The 25730-nt window shown below is 41.2% G+C and overlaps 2 protein-coding genes across 4 annotated transcripts; both read right to left on the bottom strand.

Moving 5' to 3' along the window:
• Positions 1-573: 573 nt before the first annotated feature.
• Positions 574-22211, bottom strand: si:dkey-88l16.3 (prolow-density lipoprotein receptor-related protein 1). 3 transcript variants are annotated; one of them, XM_044053728.1, is made up of 43 exons: positions 22097-22211; positions 21796-21921; positions 21189-21389; positions 20014-20182; positions 19696-19864; positions 19359-19578; positions 19030-19149; positions 18554-18772; positions 17886-18194; positions 17471-17689; positions 16523-16669; positions 16153-16401; positions 15870-16064; positions 15510-15758; positions 15216-15431; positions 14817-15065; positions 14465-14689; positions 14087-14335; positions 13734-13937; positions 13383-13649; positions 12560-12775; positions 12243-12443; positions 12030-12152; positions 11515-11679; positions 11221-11436; positions 10554-10783; positions 10349-10478; positions 9952-10145; positions 9667-9853; positions 9317-9529; positions 9042-9225; positions 8445-8646; positions 8191-8355; positions 7787-8032; positions 7461-7682; positions 7249-7383; positions 6924-7125; positions 6730-6855; positions 5694-5801; positions 2571-2807; positions 1553-1868; positions 1372-1468; positions 574-762 (listed from the first exon to the last, which is right to left on the bottom strand). In XM_044053728.1, the coding sequence occupies exons 2-43, from the start codon at positions 21884-21886 to the stop codon at positions 697-699; spliced, it is 8148 nt and encodes a 2715-aa protein (XP_043909663.1). In that variant the 5' UTR covers positions 21887-21921; positions 22097-22211; the 3' UTR covers positions 574-696. The 3 variants fall into 3 exon arrangements, 2 of the variants coding, with proteins under 2 accessions (XP_043909663.1, XP_043909664.1); XM_044053729.1 differs by lacking the exons at positions 14817-15065; positions 15216-15431; XR_006362543.1 differs by lacking the exons at positions 574-762; positions 1372-1468; positions 1553-1868; positions 2571-2807 and adding an exon at positions 5970-6076 and having other exon boundaries at positions 5741-5801.
• Positions 22212-22288: 77 nt separating this feature from the next.
• Positions 22289-25159, bottom strand: LOC122758648 (low-density lipoprotein receptor-like). Its single transcript, XM_044012916.1, has 4 exons — positions 25072-25159; positions 23566-23688; positions 22783-23031; positions 22289-22422 (listed from the first exon to the last, which is right to left on the bottom strand). Exons 1-4 carry the CDS (start codon positions 25127-25129, stop codon positions 22289-22291), a joined length of 564 nt encoding a protein of 187 aa, XP_043868851.1. The 5' UTR covers positions 25130-25159.
• Between the last annotated feature and the right edge of the window lie 571 nt (positions 25160-25730).

Raw genomic sequence — 25730 nt, 5'->3', positions numbered from 1 at the left:
GGCGGAAGTAAATGAACACAGAATCATCCATTGACAAATATGGAACTACATGTAGCTGAAGAAAAGGGACCAGTGTGTCACAAGGAAGTGTCTGGTTTAATCTGGTATCGGGTCACAGTTACGGCTCCAGACTGTCGTGGAGGGCAGTGACAACACTTTGCTGCTGCAACCTGAGCTGAGAGGAGAGAATGGAAACGTTAATGAAAAGTTAAGGAGAATAATGTCATGTTTGAAAAAAACTGCTTACAGGTAGAGACATGACTGAGGTTGCCCTCCTTCCTTCCTACCTGGTCTGGAATGTTTGATTCACACAGACAAAACAATTGCACACGCTCAACAGCTGATACGACAAGTAAGCTCCAGTAAAACAACACCGACAGATGAAGTTAATGTGGAAGGATTAGATGTGTTGAAATATCTGTCTGTTCAAAGTGTGGGTACTAAAAACTTCATTTTAATTAGTTGAACTGGCAGTCCGGACAGTTTAAATTGTTCTCAGAATATTTAATCTGGAAAAGTCTCATATGCAGCCAACAATTCAGTCAGAAGTGAATTTAAAACAGAGTCTGGTTATTGGTTCACGTCAAATTGTGTTTATTACAAAATAATCTGCATCAACAGGTTGAAATTCAGGACCCAAGATGTATATTCTGATAGGACTTGTGATATCTGATCAATAACAATACCACAGTTCATCTATTTAGGCTGGAGGGACTTCAACAAAAGCGGGGGGTTGTTGACGTCAACTGGGGTCTCGAGCTCCTGTTGATGAAGAAGAGATCAGAAATGTTGCTCAATAACGACCATGTACAGCAAACCTATAATTAGAACAACCAGTTACTCGAAAAACCCTAACCCTAACCCGTAAAAAGGTCTAGGAATGTTTACTTATACATTTCACTTTAAGTTGTTGCACTTTAAGAAAAGGAAATGAGGATAAAAGGATAATTCAATTGTAGACGTAAAAGCCCTGCAGAGACACCAAAAAGAATAATATTTGCGCGATATCATCTCGTCTGTCCAAACAGGAATACAATAGAAAATAGCATTAATATAAAAAGAAAAATGTATATGAATATCCATAATGTAATTTGTGAAATACAGAAAGATAATCTCTAATTCCCCAAAGATGAGGCATAATCAGATCCCTTGACCCTTTGGCCAAAAGGACAATGGCAATCTGAGTTATTGTGTTATTAAACAAATTATTTAAATCACTGATCCGTCTCTGTATTTTTAATTAATGTCATACTTGAGAATAATATTTCAAGAGTTAAATTTTACTTCCAAGTGGCCATCATTTAGCATCAGAAGTCAAGATGTTTCCCTTTGCTGCAGCGGGTAGAAAAGTCAGGAAAGGTTTTTTTTTACCTCAGAGTCAGAATCACAGTGTTCAGATGGCAGGCCCATGTTGGCCATCAGAGTTTCTTTGTCCATGGATCTGTTCCTGAGGGAAGCCCAGGCTCTCCTGTTGACGCCAAAGAACACAAGTCAAACATGTTTATGCCATAGGTGTTTCGGACTAGAGGATGCAAAAGAAATCATTTGATACCTTTTCACAAACATAAAAACAGCAACTGTCAACAGAGCAACGAGGCAGAAGACACCCAGGACAGCAGGGACGTGGCTGTGTCCACTTTCCGTCTCCTGGCAAAACTCTCCCGTGTAACCAGCCAAGCAATGGCAGCGAGTGACTCTGTCCTCGGAGACACAGTTGCCGTGGCCGCTGCAGTGCTGGAGCTCACAGGACACAGAGTCTTTTTTAACTGGAAGAACAGAGTCTTGTTGGCTGTTAGGGCGAGCTGTGTTTAACGGCTGGGTAGTGCGACTGTCAGTGGGTTTGATCCTGGAAGAGTCCATGTTTGGACCTGAAGAGAAAGACCATGTTGGTGACAATGGATCTACATTTAGAGGGCACTTTATTAGGTACACCTGTTCAACCAGTACTTGACACAAATATCGAAAGTGATCTGTGTCGAGTGAACTGTACAAAAAAGAGAAACTATCCTACGGTGGTTCTCTTTTTGTATCACACGTCATGTTCATTCACACGCTATGATCGGTGAAGCTGGCAGCAGCAACACAGGTTGAGTTTCTTGCCCACATCAGCATGTAGACTTGCAGAACCTGTGTCGAACCGCCCTCTGTATCTACAGTATCTGTGATAATGCATTAAAACCAAAAAAGTATTTTAGTCATCTGAAGGTCAATCTTCTGAAAATGTTAACTGTATCAAAATTACATTTGCATTATTATTTATCAATTTCTAAATTCCTTGTGGTACAGAGGAAAACATCAGACCACAGATTCTAGATTTGACTCCTGTTTAGATGTGATCATCTTTAAGCCGACTCATACTTCCATCAGTCCAGCCAGCTTCTACCGCTTTATCCTCCACATTTTGTTCAATATTTCACCTCTCCTCTTGTACTGTAGCTTTAACAGTGCAGTGGTGGTCTACATGCTGATGTGTCCCTGGGCAAGACAATTAACTCCAAGTTGCTCCTGACTGCTGAGCCAGAGTTGTAAACAGTTTCTCCTGTTTCTCCTCCATCCGTCTGAAAACTCACAGGCCTGTTCGTCAGACTGGTCCGAGCAGTCAGAGTGTCCGTCGCAGAACTTGCTGAAGCTGATGCACTCGGTTCCATCGGAGCAGGACTGTTCTCCGTCCGGGCAGTCGGGCAGTGGGACGCAGGAAGTGGCATCGAGGCTGTAGAAGGCCTGTCCACATTTACATGTCCGCCCTCCAGGATAAGGCAGACACAGGTGGTCACACTGGCCATTTTTGTTAGAGCAGCTATTTGTTCCTAGAAAAGACGTGTATTTATTAGTTTTCATTGACAATTACTAATTTAATTTAAATTAAAAGCTTTATCTAAGATGATATAGCAAGGCAAGTTAATTTATGTAGCACATTTCAACAAGGCATTTCAAAGTGCTTTACAATAAAAAATTAAAAATACAGCACCAACAGCATTAAAGATATCAAAGACATAATAAAACACGAAAAAACATAAATGGAGAGGTAAAAGCAAGACGGGAGAAAAAGGAAATTAAAAGTGAGTAAAAGTTGCAGTTACAGCTGACGTGCAGCAGTGAGGATAATTTTAATTTTATTTAAACACAGTGGCAAACAGATAAGTATTCAGACTAGATTTAAAATAATGAATTGATGCACTCTTCTGGTATATTTGGGGCATAAAAACTGAAGGCAGTTTTGTCCTGGTTCTGGGGACACAGAGCAAACCTAACCCAGATGACCTTAGTGGCCTGGAAGGTTCATAGTGAGCCAGCAGGTCAGAAAACTTGGGCTTAAACTATTTAGTGCTTCATAGAGTAGCAGCAATAAAAAATGATTTGACAGATGGAAAGCCAGAGAAAAGAACTTCAGAACTGGAGTTAAGTGTTCCACCTTTTTGGTCCTAGTGAGAAGCAACAAGGGAACCCATTTTATTTGGAGCCTCGAGTCTCAAAATAACAATTTATTAATTCATTGCAAAATCATTAGTGCATGTGGCTGCTTGTCTTTCTCGTTTACACAAGAAATAGAGTTCTGTTGTGGGTGAATATAAAATATATAAACTATATGAAGTCGATCATTGATGTGGTGGTAACCATACCCACCAGATCATGGGACCTCAACAGTCTTTTATTGCTGTAAATACAAATCAAAGCCTTCAGGCAGTGTATAACAACTGTCTACGCAGACACAGTGAGAACATTTCCAGTCAAAGACTGAGTCACACCCAGATTATGCCAAACAGGTGTGACATCACTTGTCAATGGATAATTGTGTGTGTGTGGGGAAAGAGCACCAGGCTTCTGCATGTGTCACGTACATGAAGCCCGACATGTATTACACAAAGATTTGTGTGTTGTTTTACATTACTGGGCTTTTATTGGGAAAAGGATGTTATTCAAATTGGGAAGGCTACTTGTGGGAATGTGTTTTTCTACCAAAAACTGTATTTACATGAGTTAAATTTTACATTCACACACCCCCCTGCAATTCTTCATTTAGATTTTCTTAGTAGTTAACCAACTATGTTTACATGAATTGCAACACATTATTTTATGTTGTATATTTTACAGATAAGTCTGACTTTGCACTGTATGCTGAGCCAAATCCAACGATTTCTGATTCTGATATTAACTTTGATAACACAATCGTTGGACTATGATACCGCAAAGTAAATAGCATTTACTCACTGGAACTTAACCTGAATAAAGACATACTCAGAATCCTACAGTGTAGACAAAGGTAACTGACACAGCCTTCCAGGTTCCTCCTGAAGCCAAATAGGAAGTGAAAATAATTGACTAACCCAGAGGGGGCGACTCCGCTGGTTGCATAAATAACAATTTGAATGGGTGTCTATGTTAAAATTAGAAATTAGCCTCTACTTGGCACTTGGTTGATAATGTCAGTAAAACATCCCTAGCATAGGTAGTAATAAGGTAAATAGTCATTGAGCGTCATCGGTCATGGAAAATAATCAGGAGGGAACAGCATGAACCTATATTTTCAAACTTCATTTGTCACCCGTCTTTCCCACGGCAGCAAAGATGGCGACAAGCTTTTAATTTTCCATCTCCATTAACTATTCATCTCTAACCGAGTCCAAGCTAATTCTATTAATTCTGCAGTGGGGTGCCTTATAACATTTCATCCACTTTCTCCGCAAACAAAAAGAAAACAAAAGGTGAGGTAAAACTACACGAGCGTTGACTAATTCATGCAGATGACTAACAAACTGGTTTGACCTTTGCTGAGCAGTGTGCCACAAAGCTGGTTTGTGAGCATTACAAACCTGTTCACAAGCTACTTCCACAATGTGGTCAACCAAACAGAAATCTCCACACATCATGGTTAAATGTTAAAAAAAAAAAAAGGTCTTAGTCAACAGCTGATAAATCAGCACTGCACAGTTGACAGGTTGCCAACAACACCCTGTGGCCAGTCCAAGCTGTGAGTAATACGTGCGTGTTTTGGATTTCACATTTCTATTTACGCCGCTTGTAAACACCAAGTCACCATCACTGGAGAAGATTCAAAAATGATTTCTTATTTCCTGAAGACTGAATGTTTTTGTGTCATGACCTGACACCTGTCTGTGTGTGTGATGGCTGCACTGTGCAATAAGTTAGACCTAAAAAGACTGGATGTAAAACATTTTATGACAAATGTGATATTTTGTGTATATAACACTTATTTTTGTCTCTGGTGGTAGGAATAAGTCATCCTTCACTCTCATCCTAAAGTATTTTACCATCATCTTGGCCGGGATATTAACTAAGCATGTTAACTTTTGTGGTCCCACATTTTAATATAGTGATTGCCCAAATGAATTTCTTTTTTCTGGTAATGAAGTCGCCCACAAACTGTAGCTGCAGGTTTGTCACTCGAGGAACAAAGTTCAAATTCAACAGGATTTAACTTTATTCCACACAAAGTCTCATTGCTCAGTTTTTGCCTCCATTTTCACTGATTTGAAATTCTGTTTTGCTTTGTTATTTTATACAGTTCTGTCTTCTCATTCCATTGCAGAGTGTTTAAAATCACAAACACACCTGCTGCAGGGTGTAGCCTTACAAAACCTTCTTCTGTTGCCAAACCTATTCAAGTGAGCATTAGTTATAATGCATTTTAAGAGCAGGTGACATTTAGTTGTAGAGACACACTTGATACCCACCAGTCTGGCTGATGTTGCTGTAGGCTTTGACCTCCTCCACGATGGTCTTTGTCTCAAACCACAGTTGTTTAGGCTGAAACCCATCAGTGAACCACAGCTTGATTACATCTGAATCACAGGTTAAAAAAAAGATGAAGCAAAAATCCAAGGTTAAGTAACTCTCTAGATTTCTCTAGAATTAAATAGTCACACTGATGAAACATTAAATGCTTGTGACTCGATATTTAACAGAAAAGACAGTTTAATGGCAGGTTTAATGGAGAGAGGAAAGTGTACCGGTGATTTAAAGTGGAAGTGCTTAAAGTTGTCCAACAGAGCAGAGTGATAAGAATTATGTTACTGAATAATTCAAAGTCACATCAGTCTGTGATGCCATCTGCTGCCTGAAGGGGAAAAAGACAAATGAAGTGAAGGTGAGGAATTGAGTTCCCCAACTGAGCAAAACTCAACAGGTTTCAGCAGTGGAAGAGAAGGAGAACAAACCAAGCCCAAACCAAAGCATTTAAAAAAGAAAATGATTAAGATAATAATATTTGGGAAGGTTTATTTGAGGAAACTTAATACACCTCCTATCTGTATATTTGCAAACTGTATGACTGCTTAAGGTAAAAATCTTTGTTTTTGTAGCCATTGGGGACGTTTATACACAAGTTATACAACACTGTAAATTTCTGCTGCTCAGCGTCTCTTCATAAAAGCAATAACAAAAGACTTCTGATGTCATGAAGCAGCATGGGAATCAGCGTTTTCTTTTATTTTTTAGATATTTTTATGCATACATTTTACATATTCTAACTTTAAGCCAAGGGCATTGCCTTATGGAGGCTGCCTCTTTCTACAGCAGCCTGAATGAAGGTGCTAATTTGCATTGAAGTGGAATCTTATTACACAAATGCAGCAGCACAGCTCCACTCACGCAAAGAAAACTGCCAAGAGTGGGGAGAAAAAAGAGTAGTGAAAGACTAAGGTCACCAATCTTACCCGTCATGCAAAGAAAAAAAAAGAAAAAAAGCCTGTAAAATAAAAATAGCCCTACCTTTGTCCAGGGTGACCCAGAGGAGGTAGTTCTCGGCATGTGTGAAGGAGATGAGCAGACCTGGCCCTGTTTTGAACTGTTTATATCCTGATCCATCCACACTAATAGAGTTGATTACTCCCTCACCTGACAAAAGGAGAAATAAGACACATGGAGCAAGCAAATCGATTTGATTTTCTTTTAAATCTACATACCTCTATCAGCCCAGTAGATTGTGGCTCCTGTATTAGAAAACACAAGCGATGTGGGAAGGCTCGACTTTCGCCACAGCACTGCTTTGTTCCTGCCGTCCATCCAGGCGCAGTTCACCTGGGCCTCGCTGTTTCCACCCACCACAAATGTTGCTGTGTAGCAGAGTCGTCCTGAGGGAGGATGCAGTGCGATGGATGTGGTGCCCTGAAAGGACAAACACAGGGGAAAAACTGTAAAACGAGAGCAGAAGCTCAAAAATAGGGACAAAAAAAATGGATTGGCTGGGTGTGAAAAGAAGCTTAAAAATGGACAAAATGTGAGCAGCACCTTCAGTGATCCCTGCAGCAGAGAAGTGGTGTAACTGCCTTGGCGGGAGGTCACATGAAGATGGGGCCTGTTGGTGCTGCTCCAGTACAGGTTGGAAGTCACCCAGTCAACTGCCAGAGCCACGACTGGATCATCCTTTTGGGCAGGGAAAAAAACCCCCAACAGGTTTTCAGGATCTTAAGAGACAATTTAAAAGCCTTTAATTTCCTTACCTTCAGCTTTAGGATTTGTCCAGCAGGGGTCAGCCCCTGCCTCGATCTGCCAAGTTTCAACACATCCACAGTTCCTTGATTAGCATCTGCCACAAACACTAACAGCTCATGAATGGACACGTCGAGTCCTGAAGCCTCAGTGACTCCGGGGAGAGCCAAAACTCGATTGTTAGGCATTTTCTTAAGGGAAACACCCTCTTCATGCATAGAGCGCAAGAAAATCTATAAGTAGCAGGAGGACAAAATAAAGGAAAACAAGCAAGATTAAGACAAGAGAGCAGTAAAGTAAAGTCACATTTGTTAAAAACCACAATGAGATGATTGACCTGATAGGCTGTCTTGCTAGACAAAAGCAGGATGAAAGTTGACTCTGTGGGCAGAGAACAGGTGATCTTGTCCTTGGAGAGCAGCAGCCCCTTTGGGCATCGACATACTGCAGTAAGGTCACCCACCACCGGAGCTCCTGGAGCTCCAGACCTGCCTCTCACCACTGGGGCCAAGAGGCAGAGATGGGAGCAGTGTAGCTGATCACAGGGACTAAACACGAACGGCTGGGAAAGGGCATGCATCAGCTGTGGAAGGAGGAAACATGAATGAAGGCTCATAGAAATCCAATTAAATTTTGCACTATATTAGGTGACATGTGTACTTAATTGGCAAATAACTGTATTTGTGTAAACAAATGCTCTTTGTGGATGAAACACTTTGTTGAAAGAGGCCAATTGCTCACTTTCAGTCCAAATGGTTGCCCTGGTCTTTTCAGTAGAACCTTTTGATCTTTCCCAGTGTTCTTGTCAGCTGAACGAATCGTTCTTCTCTTCGTGTCGGACCAGAAGACTTTGTCATTGAAGACTGCCACCGAGAAAGGGCTCGGAGTTTCAGCCAACTGAAGAATCTAGTGAGACGAGACGAGCTGCGATCACACGCTCTGGAACATTTTCAGTACAGCGCTTGCTTTGAGATTCACGATGAAAACACCTTTACCTTCACGTTGTCTCCATCCAGAGAAGCTGAGCCGATGCAGCGCAGCTTCTCATCGGCCCAGTACACCCTGTTGTCCAGCAGGTCATAGGCCAAACTGACAGGCCAACTCAAGCCTTGGCTCACCACCACCTTCCTCTTTGAACCATCCATGCCCGACCGTTCAATCTGTGGGGTGCTGCCAATCTCTGACCACAGCATCAGGCTGAGAATGATTGTAGAATTTATGAAATAGTCCATAATGGTCTTTAACTTTTTATATACAGTGTATTAAAGATAAGAACAGCCTGCAAGCCAAAGTCTGCTCAAAGATAAGCAGTCCAGCAAAGAGAGGCAAAAAACATCAGTTGGTCTAATCTTGTTTTGTCGTCCGAGTTCACAGTAAAACAATAAGGCTGCCACTATCATGCACCTTCCAGGGGAACAGACAGAAGTTCCAAATCATTAATTTCTTCTACTATTACATTACTAACATGACAGTGGTCATTTCAAATGATATTTCTGCTTGACTACCTTGTTTTCCTACTTGTTTTATTGTCTTTTATCAATCTCTGTTGACATGTGACAATGAATTGCCCTTCTAGGATCAATTAATCCTACCCTTTGTGGGGCAGCAGGACCAATGAGCTGGGCTGCTCCAGATCTTCACCCAGGACCACAGTGTAGTCCTGGGATCTCACTGTAGCGTCGCTGAGCTTCACAGCCAGTATCTGGCCAACAAGTCCATCCACCCAGTACAGGTTCTTACCGACCCAGTCCACAGCAATAAAATCAGACTTCACTCCTGTGACAGATTTCAAATGAATATTTCCTGTCATCACGTGTCAACAGGTCTACTATTAACTAACTAACTTCAATCCTGCGATGGCTCTTACCTTTGATAAGTGTCCCTTTGTTATTTGAGTTTTTCATGTCAACCCAGCGAATGCTCTGATAGTCGGGGCTCAGCCAGTAAACTCTCTGCTGTTTCCAGTGATAATCCAGTGAGAAGACGGGCCGACTGGCAGACGAGAGGAGACGTAGGTTGCTGCTGTGGACGCCCAGGAGTAACAGCTCAGACTGCACCGACGCCAGCAGCCAAGGTTCGTCTAGAGATGGAGACATGACAGCACCAAGAATAAGAGCAAAATGAATTATATTTAATTAGAACCGATTAAAATTATTGCCCAAGCCAGAAATTGTACAAAAAACAAAACAAGAAAACACCACGTCTTTGTTCAAGGACCTTTTGTCTTGCAGCTTTTGTTGTCAGGCTCCAGGTAGAAGCCTGGGTGACAGTTACATACGTAAGACCCACGGGTGTTGATGCAGATGTGTCTGCACATGGCGTACGGTGTTGCTTTGCACTCGTCGATATCCATACAGGACACACCACTGGACTGAAGTCTGAAACCTGCCGCACAGTAACATCTCTGCAAAAATGAGGAAAAAAGGGCATTTTTTCAAAAAGGAATGAGAATCAGTCCATAAAAAGCATACAGAGGTCAAAATTTGTTGAAGGGCAACAGACCGCTCCATTTGGGGTGCTGACACAGCGGTCGTCACAGTGAGGAGCCAACAGGCTGGAGCAGTTGCGTCGAGCACATCCCACACCCTCATCTGACCTGTCAGCACAGTTGGTAAAGCCGTTACACACCAGGTCCATGTCCACACACTCGCCGATGCCACACTGGAAAAGGTGCGACGGGCATTTTTTCTGGGTGCCTGTGAAAGCAGAGATAGATTTGCTGCAGGTCATCTACAGTGAGTAAAAACTATTTTAACCAGTTGGGATATTCTTCATGTTCAATTTTTTTCTCTTATTAAGGCAGATAGCTCTTTTGTAAGTCGCTTTGGATAAAAGTGTCTACTAAATACTTAAATGTAAATAGCTATGAGTAGAAAGATGCTGAAAAAAATATGCTCACATTTGTTTTCATCTGCACCATTGTGACAGTCATTTGTTCCATCACACTTCCAGGACACCGGGATGCATTGACTGCTGTCGCCACACTGCCACTGGTACTCCCTGCATTGTGCTGGTGGTGTCACACAGTTCTGAACACAAATGAGTAGCCCAAGTTATATATGATGCTTTTTCAAGCAATTTCTTTTTCCATTAGCAAAAATCACCTTCTCGTCTGACCCGTCCTTGCAGTCGTCTTCACCATCGCAGAGCCACTCCTTCTGCAAGCACTCGTGGCTGTTTGAGCATCGCAGCTGTGTAAGGCAGCGCGGGGGTCTTCCACATTCCATTTCATCAGAGTGATCACTGCAGTCAGCGTATCCATCACATCTCAGAGCCTCAGACACACACTTGCCACTAGCACAGCGAAACTGGTTGATCGCACAGGAAACCAAACCTGGCACAGAAATCCAAAGATTAAAGAGCTCTGGTAAGTCATTCAGTTGGAATCACATCAATGCTATTTCGGCAGGAATATGTGCTGTTAAAATCTACTGACATACATACTTAACAGGAAATATTTTAGGCAACTTATCTCTTTGTATGCTGTATTCATAAAAGTGAAGATGGTAAGTTTTTGTGGCAAAAATCGCTGGAAAAAAAGCTAACTGGAGATCATGTTACCAGATTTGTATAATTGACATAGAAAACACTTAATGAAGTGATTCTTGACAGTTAATGAATTCCACTGATATCTGGTACAGAATTAATCTCTTAATTTAACATTTTGTTTATTTTACATGCATTTCTCAAAAGATTTTCCTCCCGACATGGCAGTGTAAACAAAGTCTTATGATAATTCCGGAGCTGCAAACCAAGGTCAACGTCACATACCACACTTTTCCTCATCTGATCCATCACCACAGTCTTTCTCGCCATCACACAGGAAGGTCTCTGGTATGCAGCGAGTGTTGTTGTCACAGCGGTGATGGCAGCCTTCACTTTGCTTTGAACAGTCCACTTCATCAGAGCGGTCCTGACAGTTGTACTGACCGTCGCACACCTGCTCAGAAGGGATGCATCTATTCCCATGAGCGCACCGAAACTCACCTGAAGAAAATCAAAGACCTCATCTCTAATATTATCGAATCAAATGGTTCTACTTTTCCTACTGACTGAAAAACAAACCTGCTTTGCACTGAGCAGCACATCCCTCTTCGTCTGACCCATCCTGGCAGTCTTTCTCGCCATCACACACGTGGCTGTACATGACACAGTCAAGGCCATCTTTACAGGGCTTGAAACCTTTGCGGCACTTCAGAGGTGCTGATTTGGGGTTGGGCATATTGGAGGCTTGGAAAAATGACAGATTAACAGATTATGAAAAGATATTGCGAACACAGGTGAAACAGATCTTTTTCTCTAAATTATCAAATGTGTAAATTGATTATCTGTATTTTGATAGCTTTGATCACTAAAATGTTGGCACAGCGATGCATGATGGCTTTGAGGATGATGAAAACTAGTTGAGTTTATAACATATGGCTTATTACGATGTGGTGTTTTGAGTTTGTAAAGTATTTTGCATCTAGACAGTTCATTGTGTTACCATGGATCAAAATTGGGTTGATAGGTATGGGTGTTATTAGGATTGAAAATGATAAATAAAGTGCTTTCCATGTTACTGTTGCAATTTTTCTTACAGAACGGTATGGGATCACTTGACAGGCACTGCATCTCATCTGAGCCGTCAGGACAGTGGGAACGACCGTCGCACACATTCATACTGGAGACACACTTTCTTCGGTCTTTGCACAAGAAGTCATCTGACGTGAGGGATGAAAGTAGATTTATCAGGAATCAACCAAATTACAGCAACTGAGTGTACCTACTTTTGTATCCAGGTAATGGCTCACCTTTGTTTTTACACTGGAAAACACAGTCTTTCTCATCAAATCCATCAGGACAATCTTGCTGTGTATCACACAGCTGTTTATGAGAGATGCACAGCGATGAACTCGGACAGAGGACAGACGGAGAGATGCAAGCAGACGTGGAAGTGGAGGCAGGAAGCTTGGTTGTTATTGCAGCAGTGGTGGACTCTGGAGAGTTAAAAACTGCACTGATGTTAAACTCATGCAACCGTTTCAGGACTTAGAAGCTAGACTGCCTAGCTTATATCAAAGTCAAATTGTTTTATTAGGTTTCTATCTCCAAAGATGAATTTACTTACCACAGCCCACTTCATCTGTGCCATCCAGGCAGTCTCTTTCACCATCACACAGGAATTTCTTCGGGATGCAGCGTTTGCCATCGGCACAACGAAATTCGCAGCTTTTGGATTGTTCCCGGCAGTTGACCTCATCAGACTGGTCCCGACACTGTGACTTACCATCACACACCTGAGCTGCAGGGATGCACATCTTCCCATGGGAGCACTGAAACTCACCTGGGGTAGCGCAGAGGGGAATGGAATAGTGTCACCGTAGGAATATTTCATTATTCAATCGATTATAAAAGATGATCAGTTAAGAGATTATTGGTAATTATATTATAAAGACACAAGTTTGATTGCAATGATTTAATTTACCTAATTTGTGGTGTATTTATTATCACAAGGTGGCAGCAGAAGCAAGCTTCAAGTTCGTTTACTGCGGGTGTGTTGAAATTCTAGGTTTCGTGAAAGCATATTGAAGCTGCTCCTCTAAGCTCAACACACTGTAGATCTCACAGAAGTGATGACATCTATCAGGGTCTTTGAACGCATCTTGTTAGCTGCTCCACTGAGCTCAACACACAGAACCCTGCATTACTTTCTACTAGCTTTTAAATATTTGAATACTTGACAAATAATTTGAATGAAGATTTGAAATGTCCATTCCTACACAGTACAGTGATGGACCCCACTTTCATTTCCACATGTTCTTTTAGTGCTTGAGCTTGATAAAAAAAAGTGATGTCATCAGTGAATAGGATACAGGAGAAGAGTCTAAATTTCAATATAACAGGTTAAAATAACTATGCTTTCACATCATGGTCTTAAAAATGAAAATGACCTTTTTGGCAGGTTTTCTGGCATCCCTGCTCATCAGATCCATCCCTGCAGTCCTCCTCTCCGTCACATATGTGGCTGTATAAAACACACTCTGTGCCGTCATTACACGACCGCGAGCCAACACGGCACTTCAAAACACTCAGCTGAGATATGGGAGCAGGTGCACTTGGGCAGTCGACCTCGTCAGACCCATCGTGACAATTAGCGCGACCGTCACAGACCAGACTTTTTGAGACGCAGCTCCGACGGTCCTTGCAGAGAAACTGAGCTGAGAAGGAAAAGTTTCATAACAATCATAACAACCCACTTTCCCTGCAATGGTGTGACGTCAATCCATAATCTGCACACTTACTTGTATAAGGGCATCTGGTCAAACAGTTCTCATCAGATCCATCGGGACAGTCTCTACGTCCATCACATAGCTGTGATGGGCTGATACATACAAACGACTGAGGACACAGAAATGCCGGACTGGAACAGGGGGGCGCGTTGGTGGGTTGAGTCGAGGGTTTGACAGGTGAAGGGGACTTGTTTGAGATGACATTATCTGCAGTCTCTACAAATTAAATGTCAGTCAACATTGGCAGATATTGAACACACAACTCATGAGTGTGTTTGTATAAGTGTATAATTGCTTTAAAATAAAAAAATAGTTTAGTTTTTGTAGCCTTAGAATAAGATATAAAGACTACCATATAAACTCACCACATCCTTCTTCATCTGATCCATCCCGGCAGTCTTGCTCTCCATCACAAACGTGACTAAAGAGAACACATTCACTTCCATCTTTGCAATGTCTGGAGCCGAAGCGACACTTCAGGACTTTTGCCTGTGCTGCGGGGGCAGCTACGGTCGGACAGTCAATCTCATCCGAACCATCGTGACAATGAGAGCGACCGTCACAGACCAGACTTTTTGAAACGCAGCTGCGACGATCTTTACAGCGGAAGTCAGCTGTGAAAGGCAAAAACAACCTTCAAAGTCAAGAACAAGTGCATAGTTCAAACCTATGTTGAGTTAATGCACACCGCTAAGAAGCCACTGAAAGCTATCATTTTAGCTGCCCATATCCCAATTACTTACTCTTATAGGGGCATCTTTTCACACACTGTTCATCAGATCCATCAGGGCAGTCTCTCCTTCCATCACATAGCTGTGTCGAACTTATGCACAAAGAAGAACCTGGACACAGAATTGAAGGACTGGTGCAGCTTGGTATGGTGGGAGACGCAGTAGATTGTTCCACAGGTTTGTGCAGTCCATTTATAGGATTTTTTGGTGGAGTGGTAGAGGTAGTGTCTTTAGCATCTGAAAGTTTGGTACCAAGAGTTAACTGAAGAAAGTTTCTTTTCGAGATAGATTTCTAGATTTCTCAAGTTGTGATCAAAGAACAGCAAACTGAAAAGCAGCTTTAACCTCTCAAACCAAAACTCACCACATCCTTCTTCGTCTGATCCATCCCGGCAGTCTTGCTCTCCATCACAAACGTGACTGAAGAGAACACATTCACTTCCATCTTTGCAATGTCTGGAGCCAAAGCGACACCTCAGGACTTTTGCCCGTGCTACAGGAGCAGCTACAGCCGGACAGTCAATCTCATCGGAGCCATCGTGACAGTGAGAGCGACCGTCACAGACCAGACTCCCTGAAACGCAGCTGCGGCGATCTTTGCAGCGGAAGTCAGCTGTGAAAGGCAACAAGTTATCAAACTCAATTCTATTGATCAAACTGTTTTGCATAGTCCAATCTACAGATTAACTTGAGATGTTGATATCTTACACTGCTGCAGCTAAAACCCTAGCTTCTTGTTTAAAGCTCATAACCGACTACTTACTCTTGTAGGGGCATATTTTCACACACTGTTCATCAGATCCATCAGGGCAGTCTCTCCTTCCGTCACATAGCTGTGTCAAATTGATGCACAAAGAAGAACCTGGACACAGAACTGAAGGACTGATGCAGGGTGGCATGGTGCGAGGCTCAGTAGATGGTTCCACAAATTTAGATTTATTTGAGAAGGTTTCTGGAGGAGTGGTGGCATCTTCAGAATCTACAGGTTTTACACCAAGAGTTAGCTGTGATACAAGAAAAAAAGCAAAGCAGCTTTAACCTCTGGATAAAAACTCACCACATCCTTCTTCGTCTGATCCATCCCGGCAGTCTGGCTCTCCATCACAAACGTGACTGAAGAGAACACATTCACTTCCATCTTTGCAATGTCTGGAGCCAAAGCGACACCTCAGGACTTTTGCCTGCGCTGCAGTGGCAGCTGCAATCGGACAGTTGAGCTCATCTGAGCCATCGTGGCAGTTAGAGCGACCGTCACACACCAGACTCCTGGAGATGCAGCTACGTCGGTCTTTACAGCGAAAATCGTCTGCAAGATAATTGATAGAATTTTTAAAAAATCAGTTCAAGTTTCAGGAGACTTGAGGACATCGTCAAATAAGTTATTGTGAATAAGAAATTCCAACAACACATGACTTACATTTGTTGGGACATCTCTTCACACAGTTCTTTTCATCAAAGCCATCAGGACAATCTTTACGGCCGTCACAAAACTGGCTCGGAGAAATGCAAAGATTACCAGAGAGACAGAGCACAGAGGGTTTGCTGCAGGGCGGCGCAGTCGTAGCAGGGGATGTTTTAGATGTAGAGATGTCAGGTGTTGTTGAAGCCACATCTTGGAAGATAAGAATCATCCGGTTAAAATATTATACAACTAAATTTTATGGTTTAGAGCAACTAAGTGATATTTTAAAGAAACCCACCACATTCTAGTTCGTCTGATCCATCCGTACAGTCTTCCTCTCCATCGCACACATGGCTGCTTAGAACACACTCTGTGCCATCTTTACAGGGCTTTGAGCCTATGCGACACTTGAGGACATATGCTTGAATTGCAGGAGAAGCTACGGTCGAACAGTTGACCTCGTCTGAGCCATCGCGACAATGAGAGCGACCGTCGCATAGAAGATCCCTGGCGAGGCAGCGGCTACCGTCCCGGCACATGAAATCCTCTGAGACCGTTATATCAAAAAAGGGTTAAAAATAAGTCAAATAAGTCTGTCGTGAATGTATTTGCGGATTTGATTTGTTGATCGAAAATAGAAGAACTTTAATATCATATTGAGACTTTACCTGTAGATGGACACGTGGTAGCACATAATTTCTCATCATCTCCATCAGGACAGTCCTGTTTGCCGTCACACAGTTGGGTTTGTGAAAGGCAGACTGATGATTGTCTGCATGGCACAGACGGTGCACTGCAGACCGAGGAACTGGGCACTGAGGAAAGACACCATAATGAGGAAAAATACAATAATAATAATAATTACAGAAGTGTGCCAAAGGAAAAACAAACATCATACAACTTCTACAAGCTGCTGCAAGCCAAAATAGCTCAGTCACCTCAACCTTTAATCAAATAAGGGAGGATTTTTTGTTGGCTTTTAAACACTAAGAAAGTGCATCACATTGTGTTTTTATATCGAGGGTTTTTCTCAGGCTGATGCCAATTTTTAGACATAAGGGCAGCTGCTGGCTGATAACTGATGCTGATATTTTCTTGCCAGATTTTCTTTTATTCCTCATCTCATAAAAAAAAAAAAAATATCATGATAACTATAAAAAGAATGCTCACTTTAGTAACCGGTTACTGAACAACACTAATCGTCTGTCTCTCCAATCTTCATTTTACATCTGTACTGCAGTGCAATTACTATAGATGGAGTATTTGCAATAAAAACTATGTATTAAAAATATACATGACAATGTTTTAATGAAAAAAGGTTTTAGTGAGATAACTGAGATAATTCACTTTTTCAAGCTGAAGCTTACTAGACAAACGAAGAATGAACTTTCTGCTTTACAAAAGGCCTTCATAGTTCCATAAAACACAACAAAGTGAGGATAAGCAGAGGAGGCCTCTGATATAATCTACTACAGTGTCACCATTAGATGTCAGAGAATTTCACACAAAGAACCTTTAGCATTGAATCAAACTAATTCAAAAGGACGCAAGAAAATACTAAATAAAACAGAACATTTCTGAATAGTTTTTCTATGCAAGAGTAACATTTGTCTGACCTGCTTGAATGTCCCCAAGTGCAGCGATAACTTCTGACACGCGACCTCTCACTGGCGTGTTCTGGACAGCTCGGCCTTGACGCCTGTCCCACAGAGTCATGATGTCGTCAGAAAGGGTCAAGAGGAAGGGCTCAAATGCAGCTACGACTGAGCCCGAAATGTTCCATCTTCTTCCTGCCTGATGGCTTCGCTCTTGCAGCAAACTCAAAGTCGTCAAACCTGTAAACAAAAAAAGGAAGAAGCAAAAAATCTGGCATGAAACTGTGGTCTGTGGTCAACAATGCAAAAAAAATCTGACCTTGAAATGAATACTGTCTTTTTAAAGTGATCTGGCTGGAATATGCTCTTCTCCCTCTTAAGAACTACAACAAAACTATTAATAGTCACTTATTCTGACAAAAAAAGAAAAATCAACCTGCTGTTTTTGAGTTCCAGAGCAGACTCGTGGCCCGGAGGTCAAAGGCGATGTTGCCTTCGACTCTCCCTGCCAACTGCAGCAGCTGTTTGGCTTTGCCTCCCACCATGCTCATGCTGAGGATTTGGTTTTCCTCCAGCCAGAGGATGCCACCTCTCAGCCAGTCCAGGTGAAATTTTCCTATCTCCCTAGTCGTGCGGTATAGCTGCTGCGGGGAGCGACCCTCAGCTGTGGTGGTGCCGATTCTTTTATGGTCACATGACACCCAGAAAACGCTCCCACTCCTCTGGTCTACTTTTATAAGACATACTTAAAAAGAAAAACGAGAGAGACGAGTCAGGAGAAAGAATGCTTATACCTGGAAAGTGACAAGACAGCACCACTGTGTCAGAAAGAGCTGAAATTAACCATTTGTAACGTTGAATTAAGTGAATAATCCTGTAAAGGTTTGGTGTCTAAGTAGTGACATCTAGTGGTGAGACTGCAGACTGCCACAAACATAGGTCTCCACCACTCACCCCCTCGTCATTTAAAAACTGCATTTTCAGATAGAATTAAATTGTTGAGTAGTACTTTTTTGCCAAAAAACAAACCTAAATATTATACCCTGGACCTTTAAGAGTAACTGATGTGAATATAGTCCTTAATGTCTCACTCAAAGCACAAACCTGGCAAAGGTGTTGGTACCACCTCAGTCTTGACCTGGGTTAAACTGGTCCGTTGGATGTGGCCAGTGTTGTTGGCCCAGTACAGCCAGTCTCTGTACCAGTCCACGTCAAAAGACAGGATGCCGTCATTAGTGGTAAATAGCTGGGTGTCAGTGGACGCGTCACCGCTGAACTCCACCAGGTTGATGTTGGTGCTGGATGCATATACAAATCTTGGATCTAGGGAAACAAAACAAGAAAAAAAAGACTTGAATAAATTCATCCTCACCAAGATTTCACAGGACTGTAAAGAACATATCTGTACAACTGTTTTTCAATTTTGTAAACTACACTTTCCCAAAATGGAGAAGCATGAACAAGCCGGCCTCTTTTCAATGGATTAGTTTTAACCTTGGAGACATAAATACTTTACCACTCTGGATAAAGGCACCGTGATGCATAGTGTGTCTTGATAAAAATCCTATTAATAAACCTACATTCACATGTCCCATCAAGCAACAGCACTTTGAGATTTGGACAAGCGCAGGTGAATCCAGCAGGGTTTCCTTTAGTTAGATGGCAGAGGTGGCAATGAGTCCTCACACAGGCAGAAGAACCTGATGAAAAAACAAAAACGGTGACTATGCAACACCCAGCTCAAAGCAGTACATTTGTTTTAAATGCAGAATACTATGCTATAGACAATCTTAAGGCCCAAACAATATAATCTGATGCAGGCAATTTTGAATTTTCCACCCAATAATTCAGATTTTAAATGGACTAGACTAAATGTGGGCAAAACTGCAGACATGCATATGCAAAATACCTCGAGGTTGCTGAAGCTCATGGAAAATGGATATTTGAGGAAATTCAGCTTTCCAAAGAAATGTCTTCCGGTTGGGTCGATCCTGCGGAACCTGCCACAGTCCTTTGTCATCAACCCAGTAGAAGAAACTCTCAAAGACAGCCAGGCTGAGAGCTGGTCTGCTGAACAATCCTGAGAAGGAGTAACGTCCAGTCCCATCGATCTTCACTGTCTCTATGGACTGAATAATTATAACGCGGTACAGATCGTTTTCCTCAGTAATTCCAAATTCAATTATCCATATAATACTTCTGTCTCCATTCAATTAACTATGTTTTTATTTGTTTAATTAATTCACCTTCTTGAAGTCACTGAGCCAGTATAGCCTCCTGGCAGCCACGTCGGCAGTGAGGCTGTGGGCAGATTGAGCAGTGAGGACGGCCAGAGAGCTCCTGCCTGATCCATCCATCCACGACTTCTCTATCGTCACCCTGTCACCTGGACCTTCATTCATCCAGAACATCATGCTAGAAAACACAAGAAAATCGTTTAAGGAATAAGAAACTCAACAATTCAACAAAGTCACAAAAGAACAAACCCTCAACAAAGTGTAATAATTAAATTAGTATACACTTAAATCCTGTGTCACTAACAGAGATGAAAACTTAAATTGTACCTCTCCACAGGTAAAAGCACCAGATCTGACGGGCTTATGTTTTTGCTGAGCACAGTGGTGTAACTGTTCCCATCTGTTGCCTGCATGTAGATGGCCTTTGTCTGCTCATTGGTCCAGTAAAGGTTTCCATTCAGCCAATCACAAGCCAGACTTTTGATCCCAGGCTCACCTGTTTAAAAGAAATATAGGGACATTTATGAAACATAAGGCTGTGGTTAAAGCTTCACTGTTCAAGGTCATGATCAAAGATGATAGAACACCCAAATCCAGGCAGCTATGCATCCCCATGTTATTGCACATCTTCTACTCTTCAACTCTTGCACTACATAGTTATTCATGGTTGCTAGTTGAAGTTAAAAGTTGCATTTTAACATTTAAGTCCTTAATTTTTCTATACCTCAGGAGCATGTTACATATAATGCATATAACATTCTATCAGTTTATCCCTTATTTTCGGACAGCCCGTGGCCAAGTGGAAAGGGAACTTGGCTTATAATCGGTTCAAGTCCCCACCCATCAAAAAGGCTGGGGTACCACTGAGCAAGGTACCCAACCCCCATTGCTCCCCGGGTGCTACTCAGTGTGGCAGCCCACTGCACCTAATTCTAGGATGGGTCAAATGCAGAGAAATAATTTCCCTTAGGGGATTAATAAAGTATAAGATTTAGATTTAACTTACATGTAACTCCCAGTTTTGATATTAATCATTGTTACTATGATTTACATGAAGACACAGTATTTTTCTTTTTAAAAGAAAGTCAAAGGCTCAAAGTCATTGTATCTTTATAAGTTAGCTATAGGAAACTGAATTTACTTTAGTTAGGTTAGTTATAGTTAGGATATTGCAAAATACTGAGTATTTGCGAAATCATATATTGCAATATAGCCACACAATTACTCGAGTGAAAGCGAGCACTTGGCACCATCTAGTGAACTGAAACGTGAATTTATTTATGCCACAAAATGTTTAACGTTTATTTGTAACATTGGGTAAAAAAAAAGATGTTTAAAAACAAATCAATACTAAAAATGCCAAAACAAACCAGTGGAGACGAAAAATATCCCACTATTTCATGTAAATCCTAGCTAGAGATAACAAAATCTGCTGTTAAATCACCGTCCAGTTACTCGCTACACTACATTTATAAATGTGACACATGGAGCACATGACTGACCAGTGTAGGTTTTCCAGCCTTGTCGTCCATCACTTTGGTAAATGCTGCCGTGGCCGTCGGCCCAGTAGAACCAACCAGGGGCGATGTCGTAGGTCAAAGCTACTGCATCCAACACTGGAGTGTGGACAACTTCAAACTGAGACGTTACATTCAACAGTCCGATCGCTTTCCTCTGCACCATAAGCAGTCTGGTAGAATTGCCTGGACATGTTTAACATTTACAGATTTGGTTTATGGAAAATATCTTTGTAACACCAGCATGTCAAGTGACAGTTTCAGGTTTTGATGTCAGCTCCACTGTTTTTGAAGTTCAATCTATGATCTTAGTGATGCTTTTGTCTTACATTTGTCATCTTCTCAGTGACATCAAAAGCCTTACAATTAACATCACAGTCATCTTTATTGTCCATGTGCACTTCATGGCCTTTGTTTTCTGATTTGATCTTTTCAGAGGATGAAACTACAGCCAAAGTAGATTCACAATGTGCACTTAAATTCATGACTGGTTAACCAGCATTTGAACTGTGCCAGTATGTAGTGTGTTTTTTTTATTGACTCACAATGTGAGATAATTATTTGATGCGGGCAAAAGGAAAAACCTCAGTACCTGTTGCAAGACAAATGGAGTTTCTACTCAGCTTGAAGCCTTCTCTGCAGTGGCAGTAGTAGGATCCGATGGCGTTAGTGCAGTGATGCATACAGGGAGAAAGAAATGAGGCACACTCGTCCACATCTGGGGAGAAAGAGCTGGTTTTAGCTTCACAGGAATTCCAAAAAACCCTGTATCGACCCGCCTTTTGCACTACCGCTGCTTTTTTTTGTCATTTTGCTCATGCTACAAATTTAAGAGAAAATTATATAAACATCAATAAATATTTAAAGGCAATAATGGGGTTTGCCCTACACACCTTCACAGATAGCTCCATTGGCAGCAAGCTTATACCCAACGGGACAGGCGCACAGACTTCCCCATGGCTCGTCCACACACACATGGCTACAGCCGCCGTTGTTCACGGAGCATACACGACCTGCAAGAGGCAAAATGTGAAGCTTGGTTTTATAGAAATCCATGCACAGGAAGCTTTTTCCATCGTTGCACTTTAATCAGCGATAAACTTACCACACGTCACAGGCTCGTCTCTGCCATCTGAGCACTGAAGTTGTCCATCACACCTTTTTTCAGGGGACAGACATGTCCCATCAGGACACTGCACACTGCCTTCACCACACACACCTGTAACACATACATTTTTTTCAAGCATGATATAACAGAATAACCCATAAATGATGTAAGGAATTTTTCCTATTCAGTTTTACAAGTCATGAGACAAATTTGATTTTACCTGGCTTTAGTGGCATCTAGTGGTAAGGTTTGCAGATCACAAGCAACCAAATATCTTATGCATACTGTAGCATATCATTCCCAAAAATTGGGTGTGGATGTATTTTTGGGAAGCATTTCAAGGCTTGTGATTTATTATGTAACCTGTCATCTTTGAAAAAAGTGGGGCTCCATAAAACAAGTTTGGGGAAACAAAGCTGTAGATCTTTCAAAATGAGCCACAGATGAATTTAACCCACTCATCTTCCTCACCACAGTCTTTTTCATCGGATTTGTCCATGCAGTCGTTCACTCCGTTGCAGCGCAGCCCTTTAGGGACACACATGCGATTCTTACAGGTCCAGTCCGAGTCCAAACAGCCGTCAGTGGCAGGGCAGTTCTCCTCGTCTGAGCCTGAGGGACACTGGGCTTTTCCATCACAGCGGGCAGACGAGTCCACACAGCCGACAGAGTCCAAACAAGAAAACTGACCTGGTGGACACTGAGGGGAGCCTGAGGGTGCTGGAGGGAAAAACAGCATGACATACAGGTTAATTGTGTCCTCTAATATATTAGTTCATAAAATAATCCATTATGCCACTCCTCCACAGATTAAGAGATTTGTCCAGCTCTTGATCATTTTATACCTATTTTTAAAGATCCACATACTGTCTTTATACTTTATATGTGTATATTATATAGTGATATCATATTCAGTTCAGCCTTTATTCAGCATGCTATTGTGAGCTTGTGTGTCTGCTCACCTGCCTGTGGACTACAGAAGGAAATAGGCGAGTCGCTTCATTTGAAAGCTCTAACTGGACTCAAAGTATTTGGTACACAGTTCTTAATACAAATAAATTTAATACACTAAAAATTCACAGAGAGAAGGGCATGGAATGCAATCAAATAGGTGTTTATACAACATATTATGTTAGAATTAATCTAAATTCACTGGCAATACCATTAAAATGTGGTGTTAAATATTTAAGTCTCTCCTTAAGACATAAACTATGCTAAGGTGTGTTTTTGGATAAGACCATAAAGTATACCGACCTGCACATTCCATTTCATCAGATCCATCCAGACATTCTCCGGTTCCATCACATCTCAACACATCAGGGATACAGTTTCCATCATCACACTGCCACTGGCCTCGAGGGCATCTGGTTATTTGGCCTAGAGATGGAGTGAAGATGAAGTCAGACAAACAACAACACAGACTAGAAACAGAATCGAAAATACATGTCAAGTCATTGATCTACTCTCCATTTACAAAAAAACATGAAGATTTAATAAGATTTAGATTTCTTCAAATACACTTAATTGTCAACTGAATGCTGCTTCCTGGGGGTCACGCAATAATGGTCATGTTTGTGAAATCTTCAGAGAAATTCATGTGGAAAATAGAAACTTCAACAGAGCAAAGAGGGATGTGAATATACAGTACAAGTGTGCCTTTGATTTATTTGCATCTGGAGAAAATTAACCCTGAAGTTGAGCAGTATTTCACAACAGACACAAATGTAATGCAGGAAAGTAAAGTTATAAAGTTGCCAGTCCCACAGATTCTCACTTGACAAGAAGGATTTTTTTAAAGCAGGGGCCTCACACTCAAAATGACCTGGGAGCCAGTGAAGTTCTGGCCCCCAGGTCTGGGGAAAATGAACTTTTCAGTGATTTTAAATTAAAATTATATCTTGATAATTCATCATACAAGTGCAAATCAAAAATAGCCATGATGGCACTGCGCACCATTTAAATGTGGTTGTTTTGATATATAGTTCACAAAAAGAACAAGATGATGAAAATAAATATATGAATAAAAAAAACCCAAAACATTAAACCAATAACACGTAGACAATTGTAATTCAAACACTGGACAAGCTTGTATATAATTAAATGTTGAATTTAACACATTTAATAATCTGTTTTAAAGTCTTTAAAGTCTAGTTACAGTCTGAAAACCACACAACCTTGTAGGATGTTACAGCCTACAGTGTCAAACTGATCAAGAACCAAACATAAAATCTGGAAAACTTGAATCAAACACAAACTACAACTACACACACAAACAAAGCAACTGTAGTTGGTCAAAACCCTTACATACTCCAATAGATGAAGCTTTTATTAATTCATCTGACGAATTGGTAAATCAACTTCAAAGCCACTCCCTGCCATTTCAAATTTGAATGTGGCACAAAGAAATGGTAATCTACACAATGCTCATTTAAATGTCATTTATTCATTTGTATAATTACTTAACTGTTGAACTTATATTAGTAAACTAAACAGATTTAATCAGCCATCATTCTGGGTTGATTAACTTCACCTTAATTGTCCAATGTAGAGTTTAAAACCAATAAAGGCCAATTGAAGGCTTCTACATTTACATTTGATGAAAACAGAGGTGGACGCCATGTTACTCCGCCATCTTAACCCAAATCAAAATGGCATACACAGCCACCCAAGCGTGATTAAATTAAGTGGAAATACCACGCTGAAACACACACAGAGTAGCACAAATTATACACAAAAGCACGATTATAAAAAGGTTGTTACCTGCGGTAGCTCTCAAGTTAGCCGCAAGAATCAGGCAAATGACGCAGTGCAGGTCCATGTCTGCCCGCGAACCTCCCCGAGACAAACAGCGTCACCTGAGAGGAAACGCTTTAATCAGCGGCTGCAGGTGCGCGACTGTCATCATGACCACACTTACGCAAACAACTTAAATGCTTTAGTGAATAGTGTTGTTTTTTTGTTTTTGTTTGCTAAATTCGTAAAATAAGAACTAAATCAGTGTGTTTCTTTGTACTTTTGGAGAAAATGTTTATTTTACACAGTTGGTTGACGTTTTGGTTTTATGGGGTAACAGCCATACTTTTTAATTTACTTAGTGGTGAATTTTGAATGTCATCTGTTATTTGTTTACTTACCTTACTGCAATTTCTGAATGCAATATTATGTACTTTTATTATTATATTTTACTTTATGGAAGTGAAGTATTGATAAATATGTCTAAACTCTTAACTATTATCGACAACCTTAAATTGTGCCTATACCTAATATTTTACATTACATTGTTCCTGTTTATAATGTTTTTAAACACAGAATAGAGAGAAAATATATTTTATATTTCATTATGAATGTTTTCAGTGAAAATCTATTCAATATATAAAAGTATATCACGGATTTCAGTGAGATTGGGATTATCACATTTG

The sequence above is a fragment of the Solea senegalensis genome, linkage group LG21, assembly GCF_019176455.1.
Source record: "Solea senegalensis isolate Sse05_10M linkage group LG21, IFAPA_SoseM_1, whole genome shotgun sequence".
Classification (NCBI taxonomy): Eukaryota; Metazoa; Chordata; class Actinopteri; order Pleuronectiformes; family Soleidae; genus Solea; species Solea senegalensis.
This window is presented reverse-complemented; position numbering and strand designations above follow the sequence as displayed.

Excerpts from the sequence above, each read along its gene's own strand:
- si:dkey-88l16.3 (XM_044053728.1), bottom strand. The coding sequence starts at position 21,886 with ATGCATCACTGCACTAACGCCATCGGATCCTACTACTGCCACTGCAGA. Across the intron at positions 16,402-16,522 it reads TACCACGTGTCCATCTACAG|AGGATTTCATGTGCCGGGAC; the intron begins GTAAAGTCTCAA and ends TAACGGTCTCAG. Across the intron at positions 14,336-14,464 it reads GAAAAGATGCCCCTATAAGA|CTGACTTCCGCTGTAAAGAT; the intron begins GTAAGTAATTGG and ends TGCCTTTCACAG.
- LOC122758648 (XM_044012916.1), bottom strand. The coding sequence starts at position 25,129 with ATGGACCTGCACTGCGTCATTTGCCTGATTCTTGCGGCTAACTTGAGA. Across the intron at positions 23,032-23,565 it reads TGATGAAATGGAATGTGCAG|CACCCTCAGGCTCCCCTCAG; the intron begins GTCGGTATACTT and ends TTTTCCCTCCAG. Across the intron at positions 22,423-22,782 it reads ATCCGATGAAAAAGACTGTG|GTGTGTGTGGTGAAGGCAGT; the intron begins GTGAGGAAGATG and ends TATGTGTTACAG.